The sequence below is a fragment of the Salvelinus fontinalis genome, chromosome 39 (assembly GCF_029448725.1).
Source record: "Salvelinus fontinalis isolate EN_2023a chromosome 39, ASM2944872v1, whole genome shotgun sequence".
Classification (NCBI taxonomy): domain Eukaryota; kingdom Metazoa; phylum Chordata; class Actinopteri; order Salmoniformes; family Salmonidae; genus Salvelinus; species Salvelinus fontinalis.
In genome coordinates this window covers 18,789,525-18,807,749 of record NC_074703.1, presented here as the reverse complement: position 1 = coordinate 18,807,749, position 18,225 = coordinate 18,789,525, and the positions used below count along the sequence as shown (strand labels likewise).

Below are 18,225 nucleotides of genomic sequence, written 5' to 3'. Positions count from 1 at the left end.
AACGGGATGCCGCTGTAGGCATATTTTACAGACATCTTCTCTTAGCATGGTTGTGTTACTTAGCGTGTGTGCTATGTGCTAGCTATGCTGTAGCCATGTACTTGCCTGTCCTTCAGTATTATGTACTGGTGAGGCACCAGGCCATGGGTGCCGTTGAGTCGCCCCTCCCACCAGTCATGTGACGCACGCTGGAACAGCTGCAGGGTCACTCCCTTCTTAAAGGAGAGCTCCCGCCCCGACCGGCCTGTATAGTCAAACCTGGCCACCGCTTCTACTGCTTCCCCCTCTGAGAGACCGAGAGAAACGGAGAGAGAAAGAAAGATGGGGAGGGGGAAAGAGAGAAACAGAGAGAGGGGGCAGGAAGCGGGAGGCAGAAGGACAGAGAGAAAGGAGCGATAAGAGCCAGATAGTATGATCGGGACCTGTCAATAACTCATCTCCCCGGCTCGACCTTGCCCGAGCTCAGCCAATGAGGAACGAGGCGGACGCGAAAGAGAAATCAGCATAAGAGTCTTAGCTAACCATCACCCCACCCCACCGCACCCCCCCCCCCCCCCCCCCCCCCCCCTACAATGGGAGAGAGGGGGGTCTCTATGCTAGCTGTTGCCATGGAGACAGCTCTCTATCCATTGGTGGATGAGAGAGAAGCCCACTGGGTGATTGTGTAGAGGTCAAAGCATACCCTCCTCACTGGTCTGAGTCTCTGTGCCGCCGTCAGGCTCCGCCTCCCCACCCGGCTCGCTGAACGGACTCTCGCTAGAAAGGGAGAGGGGGAGAGAGCGAGAGAAAGAGTTTGGGTGTGGGGGAGGAGAAGGAAGAAAAAGGCAGTGTAAGTACCATAACTGCAGCAGTCAGCAATACTAGACAAACTTGCTAGAACCGGGCCCTCTTGATATTTCACAAAATGGATGAACAGAAGGATAAAAGCACAGATGGTTGCAAGGCTTGAGTATACAGTATAGTCCATCTGTCTCACCAGTACTGGTCTCCAGTCATGCACTTCTCATAGACGGGCCCAGGCAGCTCCGGGGGGTCGGGGAAGATGTCGTGGTGCAGGATGACCGTCTTGATGACCTCATTAACATGCGCCTGGCAGGCCACCTGGTCCAGGGCGTCGGGCGTGGGCAGCAGGGTGGGGCCGAAGACGATGGCCAGGTTCCCAGCATCCATCATGTTCTCATCGCTGTACTGGGATAAGCTGTGCAGGGGGCACAGGGCAAATGTTAGTACTTAAACACCACATCACTTCATTTTTTCCCCCTTATTTTTGTTCTTTAAACTTTATTTAAAAACGGAATCACATTGAGATTCAAAATCTATTTTACAACAGAGCCCTGTATACATATATATTGTGTATAAAATAATATAATTCAGCACACAATAACAAAATAAACATATTTAATAAAAGCAATCACATTAAACTACAGAGGTCCTCAATCATTAATGTTAACTGCCTGAGTGGCACCAGCACATGTAACTGCAGTGAACTCTGCAGACTGTTCCACAGGTTAGAGGCAAAAAAAACGCAGATTTTCCCGAATCCGTGGAGACCTATTGTTATCCATTCCTGAGAAGGAATGATTCTTAACTTCATGAAGTTACATATGGAGGCAGTTTCTGTCAGATTGCTTTGGAAATAAGAGAATGCAGCTCTCTTCTTACAGAGAGAGGTCCATCCCACATTTTTATACAGACTACAATGAGTCCTAAAATTGTTCCCTGTGATAGAACGTATTGCGGCATGGTAGACTGCGTCCAAAGGTCTCAAAATAGAGGTTGCTGCATGCATGTAAACAATATCACCAAAATCCAATACAGGGAGAAGCGTTGTTTGAACAATCTTTCTCCCATTTTCAATACTGAGGCATGATTTATTTCAATATAAAAAAAAAACAATCTAGGATCTTTGCTTCTTAGTCAGATTTTCTATATGCGTTACGAAGGTCAACTTGTCATCAATCCAGACACCCAGGTACTTACATTGAGAAATGAGCTCAATTTGGGCTCCATTTGTTGCGCAATTATGCAGGTCCTCAGGGTCAACATTTCGTGACCTAGAGAACAGCATGAGCTTGGTTTTACTTGTATTTAACACCAACTTATGATCTGTAAGGGATTTCTGAATTGAAACAAAGTCATGCTGAAGTTCACGAATGGCCTGCTGCACCGAGGTGGCACAGGAATAGAAAACTGTGTCATCTGCATAGAGATGAATGTTACAAGTATTAACAGTGTTTCCTATGTCATTAAGATAGGTGAACAATATTGGACCCAAAATCGAACCCTGAGGAACACCTTTTTGATTCTCAAGAAATTCAGATTCAAACCAATCTGTCAAGATGGCCTGAGTTCTGTCGCTAAGATAATTCTGAAACCATAAAACTGGCTGTATATCCCAGGCGTGGTTGGGCAGCATGGTTGCTGTGATAGTACTACACCCAGGCATAAACCCTGATTGGTTTATATTAAAAATGCAATTGTCAGATAAAAAGGAACAAAGTTGTACATTAACCAAGGATTCAAGAATCTTATCTAAAGAAGGTAGTATTGAAATGGGGTGACAGTTGTCAAGATCATTTGTATCCCCACTCTTATGGAGTGGCAGCACATGTAGATTTCCATGCTTTTGGAATACTTCCTGATAACACTGTTAAATAAAACATGTGGGCTACTGAGCCAGCAATAAAAGCAGGAAGTAAAACACTCCAGGATACAAATAGAAGTATACTGAATGTCCATCATACTCATACCGAATACTGTAATCTAACATTCTGCAATCTAACATTCTCTGCTGTGGTAGATCACACCTGCACCTCACACTTCTCCCTCTCCTCCCGTTCACACTTCCTCCTCCATCTCTATTTGGAGCTGCAGAGATGAGACATCGTGTTCAGCCAAATACAGACAGACCGTGTTGTGTGTGATCTAGACTATTGCAGACCTATATGTTCTAGACTAACCCGGTACTGGTTCTCTGTGTTCTCAACTAACCCAGTACTGGTTCTGTGTGTTCAACACTAGTCCATGACTGGTTCTATACTAGTCCAGACCTGGTTCTGCTTGGTTCTAGACTAACCCACAACTGGTTCTGTGGGTTCTATATTAACCCAGACGTGGTTCTGTGTTAGCGTACAGACACTCACTGGTTCAGGAAAGCGAACAGGTATCTCATCACGACCAGAGTCACCCGTGGAACACCCAGTAGAATCTTACGAATACACTGAGCTCTGTCATACAGGCTCTCTATACCTGTGGGAACACACACACACACACACACACACACACACACACACACACACACACACACACACACACACACACACACACACACACACACACACACACACACACACACACCAGCTGTCAGTAATATTCCCAGAAACTCATGAGGTGTAATCCTGACACATCCTGAAATATAAGCAGCCCACAGAGAGGCAGCTAGCTCTGTGTGCGTTTCAGAAAGACAGAAAGCAACTGAGTTGAAGACAAAGAAATGGGACTGGGAGATTGTGTGTGGGAGGAAGAGAGAGAGCGATACAGAGAGAGAGAGAGATAGAGGGACCCATTTTGACAGTGCCAAAATGGAATGTATTACTCATAAGACTTTTTATTACTGCATTTCAAAACTGCTCTTTTTGTCAATGAACAGGCACTGATCATTTATGGAGACCTTAAACAAACAATGCATTTAAGTGAAGCATGCAAAGCAATTGGAATCTGTTGCATTTTAAATACGTTTTGAAGGGCCGTATCGACTGCTGATAAGGTCGTTTTTGCAACACATTGCATGTTAGAGCTGTTCAAATGTCACGGTGAATCACAAAACCTTCACAGCTGATCATTTTTTTCAAACACACACACTAATTGCATACACACAAAAAAATAAACATTCCCCCCCCCCCCCCCCCCATTAAAACAGTGACCTCTGTCCTCCTGTCCCGCCACCTCCCCACGGCATAAAGAAAGGAAATGCCACTCACGGACACAGGAAATTAGGTCATTGAACCTTTCCTTGGGAAAGAGGGGGTTCTCCAGCCCCCGGAAGTAGAGCTTCAGCACACCGGCCACCGAGTTGATGTCATGGTTATTCTCCTCGTCAATCAGGGGGTCATTACCTTGACAACAGAGAGACGGACATGGTCAGTTTCCTCTCACCTGACCTGGAAGCACACGTATGATGACCTCACAATGACCCCTCACCTCTCTCAAATGAGTTCTTGATGTCATTGACCTCCACCTGTGACCCCGACACACGGAATATGCCCTGGTGCTGAAGACCTGAAGGAGATGGGAGGCGGTTATGAGAGTCTAATCAGTACACATCAGAGGAATTTGAAAGGAATTGATAGGTGTAAGCGGTATGGATTTGGCTCCTAACCCCTAGCCCCCAAATAGGCTAAGTGGAGGATCCACCATGTTGTTTTCAACAGTCGGACTCACCATGGAGGTTGATGTAACGGATGCAGCTCTCCACCAGCAGAGGAATGGCTTTAGTCGAGTCCTAAAAAACACATCCAGGCAATTAAGCAACCAGCAGAGGCCAACCACACAACCAGCAGGAGGAAGAGTGAAAACATTACCTGGTGTTTGCTATGGGAGTTCTTTCGTCCACGGCTAGAAGGAGAGAAACAGAGACCAGAGTGACTCAGTTTTGTTTTGCAGAGCTCAAAAGACAAGAGGTGACACAATCTAAAAGATAGAAACAGTGCTTCAGTCAATAACATGTTGAAGAGCTATACCTGGTAGTCAGCGTGTCTGCTATATACCCTGGAGAGACATCAAAGACAGGCAGACAGAGAGAGGAGTTTTATTGTCAGACAGGGAGGGCATTAGCACACAAGGCATATTTCTAAGCCATAAAAGAGGCAGTGAGAGAGAGAGCCTCGTTCAACCATCCTGATATCGCGAGCTTACATTCTGTTTCACTACATGGATTCTTGTGAAACAAAACGAGAGCGTAGTGTTCAAGATGGTGGACCAGGCTAACAGAGAGAAAAAGGGTCGACGGCGAGAAAGAATAAGAAAGCAAGAGAGTGTCTCTTACCCTCGGCCATGGCTTTCTTCAGTAGGTCGTGTTTGGCCTGTAGTTTGGAGATCAGATTACTGCCCTCCAGATACTCACGGAACTTCTGTGGACCACAGACAGAAGAACATGCCGCTTTTATTAACTGTACATCTACCTAACTGTCTATATCATCTAGCCTGTTTGTGTGTGTGTGTGTCACCGTAAAGTAGAAGAGCTCAGTCTCCTGTTGGTTGGCACGGCGCTTGGCGAGGCTGGGTTTGTTTAGGTAGCCGTCCGACACGCTGGACTTGACTGACTCTGAAGAGGGGCTGTGCGTGAAACTGTGGGAAACGTCATAGTCATCCAGCACTGTCATGTCCTGAAGGGTGGTGAGAGTGGCCCCCCATGTCTTCTTCACCTGGGTGTAGGGGAAATAGAGTTAGACCAAAGTAATCCCTCACAGATTGTCTGTTCATGTATTTGTGGATATGAGGTTTGAGCGAGTGTTAACGCACATCTTAAATCTGTATGGTGCAGGTGGTGTTTATTTGTGTATGGTAATTACGGTGTGTGTGTGTGCATGTGCGGAGACCTGCAGATGCAGCTCATTACTCCAGTCTCCGTCAACACTTCTGTGCCCTTCAGGGTGAGACAACAGCTGCCCTCCCATTCCACAACAATCCATATACAATCTGCGCAACAGTAATCCACACTCCAAAAACACACTATACATAACCCAAAAAAGCTATAGCTTCAGGTCACGAAAACTGTTTATTTGTAGGTCTACATCTGTTACAAAATCAACCCAACCTTCCTCTCCTTCTACCCACAGCATGTAGTCTGAGAATCAACCAAACTACAGCAAAGCACACTGGGAAACTGAAGTACATATGACTGTGTGTGTGTCTCTCACCTCCTCGTTCTCTATCTTCAGGGTGGAGAGGCGTGACTGGAGCTGCTGCAGCCTAGATGTGAGCTCTGCCTGCACCTGTGGCTGGGCGGCTATCTGGGTCACCTGACAGGAAACAGGAACAACACACAGCATGACTGGGCGCTTACCTGGGGGTGTGTGTGTGTCACTGGGTGTGCGTATGTCTGTGTGAGTGTATGTATATGTGTGCATGCGTGCTTGTGTGTTTTTGCACTTTTGCGCACTCACCGGGTCCCCCATGTGGGGCTGGAAGCTGAAGCGTGGCGGGGGGCAGAAGGCGGTAGGGTAGAGGCCCAGCAGGCGCTGTCTGTCTCGGGCAGGATCCAGGCCCTCTACGGCCCCCTCCAGTACTTCCAACCCTGTCCGCCTGGAGGCCTCCAGACTCAGCTCTGCAGACAGGTAGGTCTTCAACGCACGACTCAGACTGGAGTGGTACCCCAGGTCACAACACTGAGGGAGGGAGAGAGATGAGATGGTAATGTGTCTTTCTTTCTCTAACACTTTTTGCCAACACTGCTTTGGTAAAAGTGAAATCGGCTTGTTTGTGTGTGTGCTCACGTCTATGATATCGGGCAGGTCGTGGATGTAGTATTTGAACACAGAGGAGTTGGTGGCCTCCATCGTCAGCAGGTACTCATTCCTGGCCTTCAGAGACTTCAGCTTGTTCTCAGAGTACTTAGCTTTCCTCTGGAGTGAGAGCGAGAGAGAGAGAAGCGAGAGCAACAGAGAAGGTGGGGAGAAAATAACAGTTTGAGACTTTTTAGAGACTTGTAAAAAATCTAAATGAATGCAGGAAAGGAGTGTGTGTCCCTCATGGGTCTCTGTACCTTCTCCCTCATCTTCTCCATCTTGCGGGCGGCGTTGCGTCTCTGGTGGCGTTCCTCTATACGCATGCCGAATAACGGCTCCACCCCCCCGCCAGGCCCCACTTTGCCAACCCCCACCTGACGCTCGGCATCCCTCAGCTTGGTCTCCGCGTTCAGCGTCTCCCCATGGTACATGTGGTATGTCTTCATCACCTAGCAACCACAGCCCACAATGCATCCATCTATCAACAGGTCTGCCCAGGCAAATCGTCTGGGTCGTGTTCAGAAGGCACTAATGGACAGAAATGTTTTTACATAGAAGGCAGAAAGAATGGCCCTCATTGGACAAGTTCAGGTAGTACCTCCTCCGTTTTGAAAGGGTTTTCTCCTGTTTCGTGCCTCCTGAACATGACCTTACTGCTCATACCACAATCACCTATAGAAATGCACCTGATAAATGTTGCACCTACCCTAAGCCTCCCTTCCCCTGTGAGGTTCGGAACCGATCTGTCCCCTCTCTAAGTTCTTGTTAGCTCATGCGTTTCTTTATTTACACCAGCAGCTTTTAAGGCTGCCAAGCTTTTACTTAACTAAACGCTCCAATCAGCAACTTTCCTTTGCAGCATTTTGCTGAAATTACAAGTATTGGTAGAGCACAGCAAAAGTGACTCATTCCTCAAAGTTCATGTCGCAATGTTTAAAATGAAGTGTGGCAGTTTTTGATGTCTTGTTGAAACACAGGAAAAGTGACCGTTAAAAAAGCCCTGAAGTTATATGTTTAATGGAGACTGCGTGTGGCAGTTATAGATGATGTCACTTACGGTGTAGAGTTCATTAAGGAGCTTCATCAAGTCCTCCTGCAGTTGAAAGGTGATCTCTTTACTCTGAGAGTGGAGGGAGGAGGAGAGGGTAGACGAGAGAGGGGGTACGGAGGAAGAGATAGGGGAGAGCGATATTTCATCAACACTGTGGAGAAGGGAGGAGAACTCTGTAGAATTTAGAAATGCACACACAGGTCATCACTGCAAATGAGAAACGTTTCATAATCAGATAAATAAATAAATCCATAAACGGATGAATCCATAAATAAAACATATGGTGGCAGGAGCTGGGCTGTAGCTCCTAGCTCCTGTGTGTGTGTCTGAGTCCTCATGTATTAAACAGCTCCTTCCAGTTTGGGAGTTTGAGTTATAGCATTCTGTACAGCATTAATATTGCATTAAGCCAAATGACTCTAAAATCCCAGAATGGATGAATCCCATTCTACTAGCCTTCTTACTGTGAGGCGGACCAGCTGAGCCTGTCACCATGGACACCAGGCTGTCAAAAACTCAGCGTTGTCATGGTCACCAGCCGGTGTCATCCTGGGCACACTCACAGTGACTGACAAGTGTCATCTGTGTACTAGAGCTTCATACAGGGGCGCATGTCCCCCCCACATTCTGAAATTGCATTTTTGTCCCCCCTCCAGTTTTATCATTGGAATGATATACAAAACGAGGCAACAATGTGCTTTAGGACCATGCGGATGACTCCGAGCGGTCGGTTAGGCTGTTTGGAGTGTTTATCCAACTGTAAAAAATATATACAAAACATTCTAAAACCAAAGCTTCAATAAGCAGTTATAACACAGTTACGAAGCTTCTATGTCTAGGCGTACTGTATGTATCTACTAGCTATCAAGTCTCTTAGCACTTTAGCTCTCATTAATAAAACAGGAGCCACAGAGAGATTAATATTGAACATGATGAGTTGAACTCGGAAGGGGTTTGTGTGGGTGTGTGTGTTTAACTTGTTCTACAGTACTCGGAGGCAGGCTTCTCTGAACATACACAGGGGAAAACACTGAAAATGTGGGCCGATTCTGTACTTTTGATTAAAACCCATCAGGTTAACTCTGTGGCTCCTTTTATAGCTCCCTCTCAAATCAAGAGGCTTCTGGGAAAATACACGGGGAAATATGAGCCTTTACTTTTCCTTCGAAAACGTTAACTCTTCTAGTTCTCTTCTTGCTCCCTCTCATACTAACAGACTTGTCGTTACAGCTATAAAACCCTCTATTCCCTTGGGAAAGTCATCTGTGACACGTGCATGAGAAGAGGCTGTGATTGCTCACTCTTTTAAGCAGGCGGGCGGAGTCGTCGCTGATGTGCGTGAGACGGGTGATGACGTTGTTCAGGTAGAGGTCACTGAGGGTGGCATGGTCCTTACTCTCCCTCCTCACCTGAAGAGAGAGAGATCCATTGTTTACATTGCCTAAACACAGGCAACTATTTAATGAAGAGAACCAACATGTCAGCAATATGTGCCTTCACACATTCAAACAAACACATTCATTACCTGGTTCAGCAGCAAGTACCAGCAGTTAACTGGAGACAGCAAGTTCTGGTCCTTTCTGTAGGAGAGAGAAAGATTGCAGAGGTTGTACTCAAATCAACACAAACACATGCATTAAGTCGCTGTTTACACTTAAACACATACAGTATGAGCTATTTATTTCACCTTTATTTAACCAGGTAGGCTAGTTGAGAACAAGTTCTCATTTGCAACTGCGACCTGGCCAAGATAAAGCATAGCAGTGTGAACAGACAACAACACAGAGTTACACATGGAGTAAAACAATAAACAAGTCAATAACATGGTAGAAAAAAGAGAATCTATATACAATGTGTGCAAAAGGCATGAGGAGGTAAGCAATAAATCGAATAATTACAATTTAGCAGATTAACACTGGAGTGATAAATCATCAGATGATCATGTGCAAGTAGAGATACTGGTGTGCAAAAGAGCAGAAAAGTAAATAAATAAAAGCAGTATGGGGGGTGAGGTAGGTAAATTGGGAGGGCTATATACCGATGGACTATGTACAGCTGCAGCGATCGGTTAGCTGCTCGGATAGCAGATGTTTAAAGTTGTTGAGGGAGATAAAAGTCTCCAACTTCAGAGATTTTTGCAATTCGTTCCAGTCGCAGGCAGCAGAGAACTGGAAGGACAGGCGGCCAAATGAGGTTTTGGCTTTAGGGATGATCAGTGAGATACACCTGCTGGAGCGCGTGCTACGGGTGGGTGTAGCCATCGTGACCAGTGAACTGAGATAAGGCGGCACTTTACCTAGCATAGCCTTGTGGATGACCTGGAGCCAGTGGGTCTGACGACGAACATGTAGCGAGGGCCAGCCGACTAGGGCATACAGGTCGCAGTGGTGGGTCGTATAAGGTGCTTTAATAACAAAACGGATGGCACTGTGATAAACTGCATCCAGTTTGCTGAGTAGAGTATTGGAAGCTATTTTGTAGATGACATCGCCGAAGTCGAGGATCGGTAGGATAGTCAGTTTTACTAGGGTAAGTTTGGCGGCGTGAGTGAAGGAGGCTTTGTTGCGAAATAGAAAGCCGACTAGATTTGATTTTGGATTGGAGATGTTTGATGTGAGTCTGGAAGGAGAGTTTGCAGTCTAGCCAGACACCTAGGTACTTATAGATGTCCACATATTCTAGGTCGGAACCGTCCAGGGTGGTGATGCTAGTCGGGCGTGCGGGTGCAGGCAGCGAACGGTTGAAGAGCATGCATTTGGTTTTACTCGCGTTTAAGAGCAGTTGGAGGCCACAGAAGGAGTGTTGTATGGCATTGAAGCTCGTTTGGAGGTTAGATAGCACAGTGTCCAAGGAAGGGCCAGAAGTATACAGAATGGTGTCGTCTGCGTAGAGGTGGATCAGGGAATCACCCGGCAGCAAGAGCAACATCATTGATATATACAGAGAAAAGAGTCGGCCCGAGAATTGAACCCTGAGGTACCCCCATAGAGACTGCCAGAGGACCGGACAGCATGCCCTCCGATTTGACACACTGAACTCTGTCTGCAAAGTAGTTGGTGAACCAGGCAAGGCAGTCATTAGAAAAACCGAGGCTACTGAGTCTGCCGATAAGAATATGGTGATTGACAGAGTCGAAAGCCTTGGCCAGGTCGATGAAGACGGCTGCACAGTACTGTCTTTTATCGATGGCGGTTATGATATCGTTTAGTACCTTGAGCGTGGCTGAGGTGCACCCGTGACCGGCTCGGAAACCGAAAAAGCTGGCCTTTGCTTTCCTGACTGACTGCGTGTATTGGTTCCTGACTTCCCTGAACAGTTACATATCGCGGGGGCTCTTCGATGCTATTGCAGTTCGCCACAGGATGTTTTTGTGCTGTTCGATGGCAGTCAGGTCAGGAGTCAGGAGTGAACCAAGGGCTATATCTGTTCTTGGTTCTGCATTTTTTGAACGGAGCATGCTTGTCTAATATGGTGAGGAAGTAACTTTTAAAGAATGACCAGGCATCCTCAACTGACGGGATGAGGTCAATATCCTTCCAGGGTACCCGGGCCAGGTCGATTAGAAAGGCCTGCTCGCAGAAGTGTTTTAGGGAGCGTTTGACAGTGATGAGGGGTGGTCGTTTGACCGCGGACCCGTAGCGGATACAGGCAATGAGGCAGTGATCGCTGAGATCTTGATTGAAGACAGCAGAGGTGTATTTGGAGGGCAAGTTGGTCAGGATAATGTCTATTAGGGTGCCCATGTTTACGGATTTAGGGTTGTACCTGGTGGGTTCCTTGATGATTTGTGTGAGATTGAGGGCATCTAGCTTAGATTGTAGGACTGCCGGGGTGTTAAGCATATCCCAGTTTAGGTCACCTAACAGAACAAACTCTGAAGCTAGATGGGGAGCGATCAATTCACAGATGGTGTCCAGGGCACAGCTGGGAGCTGAGGGGGGTCGGTAGCAGGCGGCAACAGTGAGAGACTTATTTCTGGAGAGATTAATTTTTAAAATGAATACACACACTATACACACACACACACACACACACACGTCTTCTTACTTGTATTGCTGGTGGTCCTTGGTGCTGCGTGTCTTGGCCATGAACCTCTCGGCTAGTTTCTCCAGGTTCCTGGAGTACTCTGTCTCGATCTCAGCCTTCTTCCTGAAGAAGTCCTGCAGGTCCTGCAACAACTGTACCCTCATCTCTGTCTGCTGTTCCAAACACCGCTGCTGTTCCACCAGCTGGGCTCGCACATCTACACACAGATACACTCATAATCAGAGATATACTGTATACACGCATATGATTATAGACATACTGTAAACCAATTAGATATGTTTACACACATCCCTGCATTGATATGGACACAGGTTACCTTGGCGTTCTTAGTGCCCAAGAACACTAAGATAACCTGCTTAGATGACTACCGACCCGTAGCACTCACATCTGTAGCCATGAAATGCTTTGAAAGGCTGGTCATGGCTCACATCAACACCATTATCCCAGAAACCCTAGACCCACTCCATTTTGCATACCGCCCCAACAGATCCACAGATGATGCAGTCTATTGCACTCCACACTGCCCTTTCCCACCTGGACAAAAGGAACACCTATGTGAGAATGCTATTCCTTGACTACAGCTCAGCGTTCAACACCACAGTGCCCTCAAAGCTCATCACTAAGATAAGGACCATGGGACTAAACACCTCCCTCTGCAACTGGATCCTGGACTTCCTGACGGGCCGCCCCCAGGTGGTAAAGGTAGGTAAAAGCACATCCGCCACACTGATTCTGAACACGGGGGCCCCTCAGGGGTGAATGCGCAGTCTCCTCCTGTACTCCCTGTTCACTCATGACTGCACGGCCGGGCACGACTCCAACACCATCATTAAGTTTGCTGATGACAACAGTGGTAGTCCTGATCACCGACAATGTTGAGACAGCCTACAGGGAGGTGGTCAGAGAGCTGACCGTGTGTTGCAAGGACAACAAGCTCTCCCTCAACGTGATCAAGACAAAGAAGATGATTGTGGACTACAGGAAAAGGAGGACCGAGCACGCCCCCATTCTCATCGACGGGGCAGCATTTAAGCAGGTTGAGAGCTTCAAGTTCCTTGGTGTCCACATCACCAACAAACTAACATTGTCCAAGCACACCAAGACAGCCGTGAAGAGGGCACAGCAAAACCTATTCCCCCTCAGGAGACTAAAAATATTTGGCATGGGTCCTCAGATCCTCAAGGTTTTACAGCTGCACCATCAAGAGCATTCTGACGGGTTGCATCACTGCCTGGTATGGAAACTGCTCGGCCTCTGACCGCAAGGCACTACAGAGGGTAGTGCGTATGGACCAGTACATCACTGGGGCCAAGCTTCTGCCATCCCGGACCTCTATATCAGGCAGTGTCAGAGGAAGGCCCTAAAAATTGTCAAAGACTCCAGCCACCCTAGTCATAGACTTTTCTCCCTGCTACCGCATGGCAAGCGGTACTGGAACACCAAGTCTAGGTCCAAGAGGCTCCTAAATAGCTTCTACCCCCAAGCCATAAGTCTCCTAATCAAATGACTACCCAGAGTATTTGCAATGCCCCCCCCCCCTCCCTTCGGAACCCTGCTGCTACTCTCTGTTATTATCTATGCATAGTCACTATATTAACTCTACCTACATGTACATATTACCTCAATTACCTCGACACCGGTACCCCCTGTATTTATTGTTATTTACTGCTGCTCTTTAAATAATAATTTGTCATTCTTTTTTTTTAGCTATTTTCTTAACTGCATTGTTAGTTAAGGGCTTGTAAGTAAGAATTTCACTGTTGTATTCGGCGCATGTAACAAAAACAAATTTGATTTGAAATACATGCACACACCCTAAACCAGACCTCTACAGACAAACACAATCATTCAGTTACACAGACACCTCTAGTAATACACACTAACATATGCAGACGTAACACCTTTCCAGAGTACTGGCCCATATACTAATGAATTGTATTCATATAGTGTTTTTCACTAGGTCTCAAAGCCACCTCTATCACCCACTAATGTGAAGCTAGGCACCCACCTGGGTGATGCACATGGCAGCCATTTTGCGTTAGAACACATGCCCACTAGATATCCACTATCACAGTGGGGGACGTGCCTGCGTGTGCAAACACACACACGCACGAGAGAGCATGCATGACTGGAAATCGGATTCTTCATGCTAAAGACCATGATATTATTCTATTGGAATCTTTATGAAGCATATCTGAATATGTATGTGTCTGTGCATATATATATATATATATATATATATATATATATATATATATATATATATTTATTTATATATATATATATATATATTTATTTATTTATTTATTTATTTGTGTGTGTCAATGTCGATGCGGCAGATCTGAGCTCCGTCTTCACCTTCTTCGTCACATAGTTCACACACAGTGTGTGGTTGCCAAGACAACAGGTAGTCGAGTGGAGAGGGTCCCCTGGAGATTGGTGTGTCTGCGTGTGCATGTGTGTGTGAGAGAGACCGAGATAAGGAGTGAGAAAGGAAATGAAGAAGGGAGAGAGAAATAGAGAAATATATAATGTGTGTATGTGTGAGAGAGAGAAAGAGAGAGAGGGGGGGGAGTGGGAGAGTTATCATTGTGTATTCTCTGCCAGTCCTCTCTTCTCCTTCCTGTGTCAGATAGATCCCTCGCTCTGAAACAGCACAACCACTGAAGTGTGCACTGCCATGCTGACTGTGGGATTGGTGTGTGTGTGTGTGTGTGTGTGTGTGTGTGTGTGTGTGTGTGTGTGTGTGTGTGTGTGTGTGTGTGTGTGTGTGTGTGTGTGTGTGTGTGTGTGTGTGTGTGTGTGTGTGTGTGTGTGTGTGTGTGTGTGTGTGTGTGTGTAATGTGTTTGTGTGGGTTTAATGTGTGCGTGTTCTTTAATGTTATTGTGGCCAAAAGATGCGGTCCAAGATGACTCCTTAGAGACAGACGTGCTATGAGAGAGAGGGATTAAGAAAGGAAGGGAGAAATGGAGGGGTAGACACAGGGGAGTGAGAGACAGCGGGCCTGGGGAGTGAGTGAGATACACAACTTCTGTTGGACACTGTAGAAATGTAGTAAAACATTTCCCTTCTCTTGTTCTTCCACCATGATTTTGCTCTTGTTTGTTGTCTAAGATTAGTGGAGGGTGTCTTTGGTATGAATGTATGATTGTGAATAAGACAACTCTGCACAAGCCAAGAACAATTCATTTCACCAATCTGACACTAGATTGCCTTTCATGGCTTAGACACCTGGAGAGAGTGTGTGTGAGGTCACAGCTGAACAGGAAGAGGAATCTCATCCTGGCCCGTTTCCATGACAACCAGGTCCAAGGACACACGGGCAGAACACCGCTGGATGATCATAAAGGGACACACACACAGTGTTGGCATTGGCCACCAAATTCTTCTTCCTTCAGTCTCACAACCACACACTGTTGTGAGGGCTCTCTCTCTCCATCTTTTATTCCTCCCTCTCTTCTCTCCTCCACCTTCGTTCTCTCCCAGGCATGTAGATGTGGGGTCAGTAATCGCGCACACATGCAGACGCAGGCAAAAGCAGAGCTCACTTTCACAGGGCACCCCCTCCTTCACTCTTCTCTCCCACTCTACTTCCATTCCTCTCTCCCCACTCTCTCTTTCCCTCTTTTGCATTTATCATTCAGGCTTATATGATCCAAGCCATCACTTGATGTTATCAAACATTTAAAAAATCTCCCATATCTTTGCACACAGAGACAGCCAGACATTAGCATGGTGGAATACATAGCAGAGGTCTGAATACCTGGGTATACCTGGGCTTCAGATCAACCCTCTCACTGATGACGTGACACTCAACACTCTCACTGTGACATCGTCACGTGAGTAGAACAGCCCGCCTCGTAAACACAGCTGCTCCCGACCAATCACAGCCCGGGGAGGGAAGGCAGACTGCAAAGCCACATAGCGACAATTCAGATACATACAGGTACCTCCGCTAAGACGGGAGAGAGCAGCAGCAAAGCGGTGCTGTATCTTTAAGTGGTCATTGTAATGCAGGGCATCCCCAAGTGTTTTGGCCAGCTGCCAGACTGGGGATGGGCGCACACACACACACTCTCTCCGGTGCTCTCCATTAAATCTAATCACTCAAAGTCACTGTGTCGATGTCGATTCAGTGTGTGTGTGCCCAGGGAAGAGCCTGTGCATTCAGAGTTCCTCAGTGACAGAAAGAGCACAGTAGGAGGGAGAGAAAGAGATGAGAGTAAAGAAGCTCTTCTATGAGAATTTCAGCAATGTGTTGCGTGGCTGAGCTGAGGATGTATTCGTGACCTTTCCTGATCAGAATGCCTGCACACACACACACACGTCATGCCATTTCAGTCCAAACTCTCCAACAGCGTCTCCATTTCCTCCTTTCTCTTTGATATCAACCTGCAGGGACATCAGGCTTTTTCACAACAATGTGGAGCTCTTTCCTGTGAAAAGTGAAAGTCATTTCCTTTTCTGAGATAAGTGATCATGTGGGCATAAAGGCACTGCAGGTGATAAAGTGAGAATATGTTTTATGTGCTCTGTGGTGCTGTGAGGCAGAGCGAGTGAGAGAGGAAGAGAGTTCATCCCACACAGCCCTGCAACATGCCCATGTAATTATGATGGGTGTAGAGCCATGTTCAGTTTTGTGGCCTGGCAACCATCTTGGTTGGAATATCCTACTGTTCTGTGTGCAGTCCTCAGTATAATAATAATACATTACATTTGAATAGCGCTTTTCATAGAATCTCAAAGCACTTCCAAATCAAAAAACAAACAAGCAATATATCACAAGAGGTCAATCAATAGATGCCAAGTCTGAAAGCTGCATCCTACGAAGATGGTGAGGGTCAGTTCATGGGTGAATGGAGAGAGCTGGTCAGAGGGTGGTAGATGATGGTGATGGAGTCTGCTGAGGATCTTGTAGAGGGCAAGTCTTATAGCCACTGGACTTCTCCTCTTCCACTCTGTGTAACACCGTGTAGGATGGTGATGCCTCAGCAGCTCTTGGCGCCAGCATGCTCACCACACAAAGTAGTCAGCCGGGTCACCCGTGATACAAGTCTATATTCAACGTCCATCCAGGTCTGAGCACGTATTCAGTTCAGTGCTCGTGTAAGACGTGACATTCAACAGAATCGGTCTCACGTGGAACACCTGCACAGTCAGTCAGTGCTCTCCCCAGGTGTCCCCCTCATCTCATACCGTTCCACAGGGCATCATGGTGGGGGGCAGTTCCATAGTTACAGCACTGTCACTGTCACAGTAACCACATCAAGCCTCTCTCCGAGGACATCACGCCGTGTCCCACTCCCAGCATAAGCAGAGTGCAGTGCTCATTATATACAGTTCGTCACGCACACAAACACACACACACACCGGGGGGAGCCTGCTGCAGTCACAGCCTCCGAGGTAAACCAATATATGTAAACCAACAGTGGAACAGAACCAACACAGACAGAGAGAGCTCCCAGCTATGGTGAATACCCACCTACTACTCCCCTCTATACCCACCTACTACTCCACTCTATACCCACCTACAACTCCACTCTATACCCACCTACTACTCCACTCTATGCCCACTGACTGTAGTGTAGCCTACTACTGTCAAACACCCACACTTCCACATGGCTGAGAATGATCAAGGGCTCTGCAGATTCCCCTCCTCCCTCTCTCCTTATCCTCTCCCCCTCAGGCACCTTGCAGCACTCAGGATGAACCCAGAAATACTGACGTCTCAAACTGAGGTGTCATCCCCACTACACATCAATTCTCCAAACAAGCCGTGTGTGAGAGGCAGTAGAATCAGACATAACATAGGCAGGTGTAGTGTGTGTGTGTGTATATATATATATATATATATATATATATATATATATGAATGTGCCTATGAGAGAGGGGTGTGTATAAACATGAGGGGTGTATATGTGTGCGTGCATATCAGTGTGTGCGTGTGCGCAGGTTCGCGTGCGTGTGACCGTGTGACGCCTTACTAGTAAAACAAATAAAAAGCATACCTTTCACCTGGCTTTCATACTCTGCAATTAACTCTTTGTCCTTCTTGCTCCTGACCAGGTTCGACATGTCGGCGCACTAACGATGGTCAATCAGATAACGGTCCAAACCTTGATAATTCCCGCTCCACCGCGCGTCTACGATGCCCGAGGCGCTATCCCAAACCACAAGTTACATACTAGGGAATAGATCCACTCACTGCCGCAACAACAGAATGTATTATTCCCCCCCAAGGGATGGCGGATACAACGCTCAATCATCCAGAATCACCCTCGCCATAGAGCCACCGCCTGAGCCATGCTAAGTTTGGGTTCTCTGTGAGCTGTCAACTGTCAACTGGGAAGCAGGTAGAAACAATTTCCCATTAGCGAGCTCAATGGGCGCGGGAGAGGCAGCGGCAGTAGCCTACACACACACTGGCTGCGGTAAGAGAGGGGTGCACGCCCACTAGGTTTTCCAGCGGAGCACACCCTGGTCTCTCGCTCGCCGGAGTTTCTCCTGTACAAGTCTCTCCCGGGGTGTTTGAGTACTATGAACAATATGTGTCTGTGTTCTAACACTGTAGTAACCTTTCACACAAACTATGGGCTACGCTACTCCGCTCCAGCATGCTG

At 47.0% G+C, this 18,225-nt stretch overlaps 1 protein-coding gene across 2 annotated transcripts in view; it reads right to left on the bottom strand.

The window, feature by feature from the left end:
- LOC129838567 (SLIT-ROBO Rho GTPase-activating protein 1-like) overlaps window positions 1-18,225 on the bottom strand; it is a 25,768-nt gene extending 7,543 nt beyond the window's left edge. The window contains exons 1-20 of one of the 2 annotated variants that reach the window (XM_055905631.1): window positions 17,614-18,225; window positions 11,605-11,800; window positions 9,083-9,137; window positions 8,859-8,966; window positions 7,564-7,626; window positions 6,764-6,955; window positions 6,495-6,623; window positions 6,165-6,386; window positions 5,919-6,020; window positions 5,226-5,423; window positions 5,045-5,129; window positions 4,740-4,767; window positions 4,581-4,614; window positions 4,441-4,501; window positions 4,201-4,278; window positions 3,981-4,115; window positions 3,144-3,249; window positions 977-1,198; window positions 683-756; window positions 106-286 (exon numbers count right to left, since the gene is read on the bottom strand). In XM_055905631.1, coding sequence (XP_055761606.1) covers window positions 106-286; window positions 683-756; window positions 977-1,198; window positions 3,144-3,249; window positions 3,981-4,115; window positions 4,201-4,278; window positions 4,441-4,501; window positions 4,581-4,614; window positions 4,740-4,767; window positions 5,045-5,129; window positions 5,226-5,423; window positions 5,919-6,020; window positions 6,165-6,386; window positions 6,495-6,623; window positions 6,764-6,955; window positions 7,564-7,626; window positions 8,859-8,966; window positions 9,083-9,137; window positions 11,605-11,800; window positions 17,614-17,680 — 2,336 coding nt within the window. In that variant the 5' untranslated portion in view covers window positions 17,681-18,225. The remainder of the gene's footprint in view (window positions 1-105; window positions 287-682; window positions 757-976; window positions 1,199-3,143; window positions 3,250-3,980; window positions 4,116-4,200; window positions 4,279-4,440; window positions 4,502-4,580; window positions 4,615-4,739; window positions 4,768-5,044; window positions 5,130-5,225; window positions 5,424-5,918; window positions 6,021-6,164; window positions 6,387-6,494; window positions 6,624-6,763; window positions 6,956-7,563; window positions 7,627-8,858; window positions 8,967-9,082; window positions 9,138-11,604; window positions 11,801-17,613) is intronic. The other variant, XM_055905629.1, reaches the window with a different exon arrangement.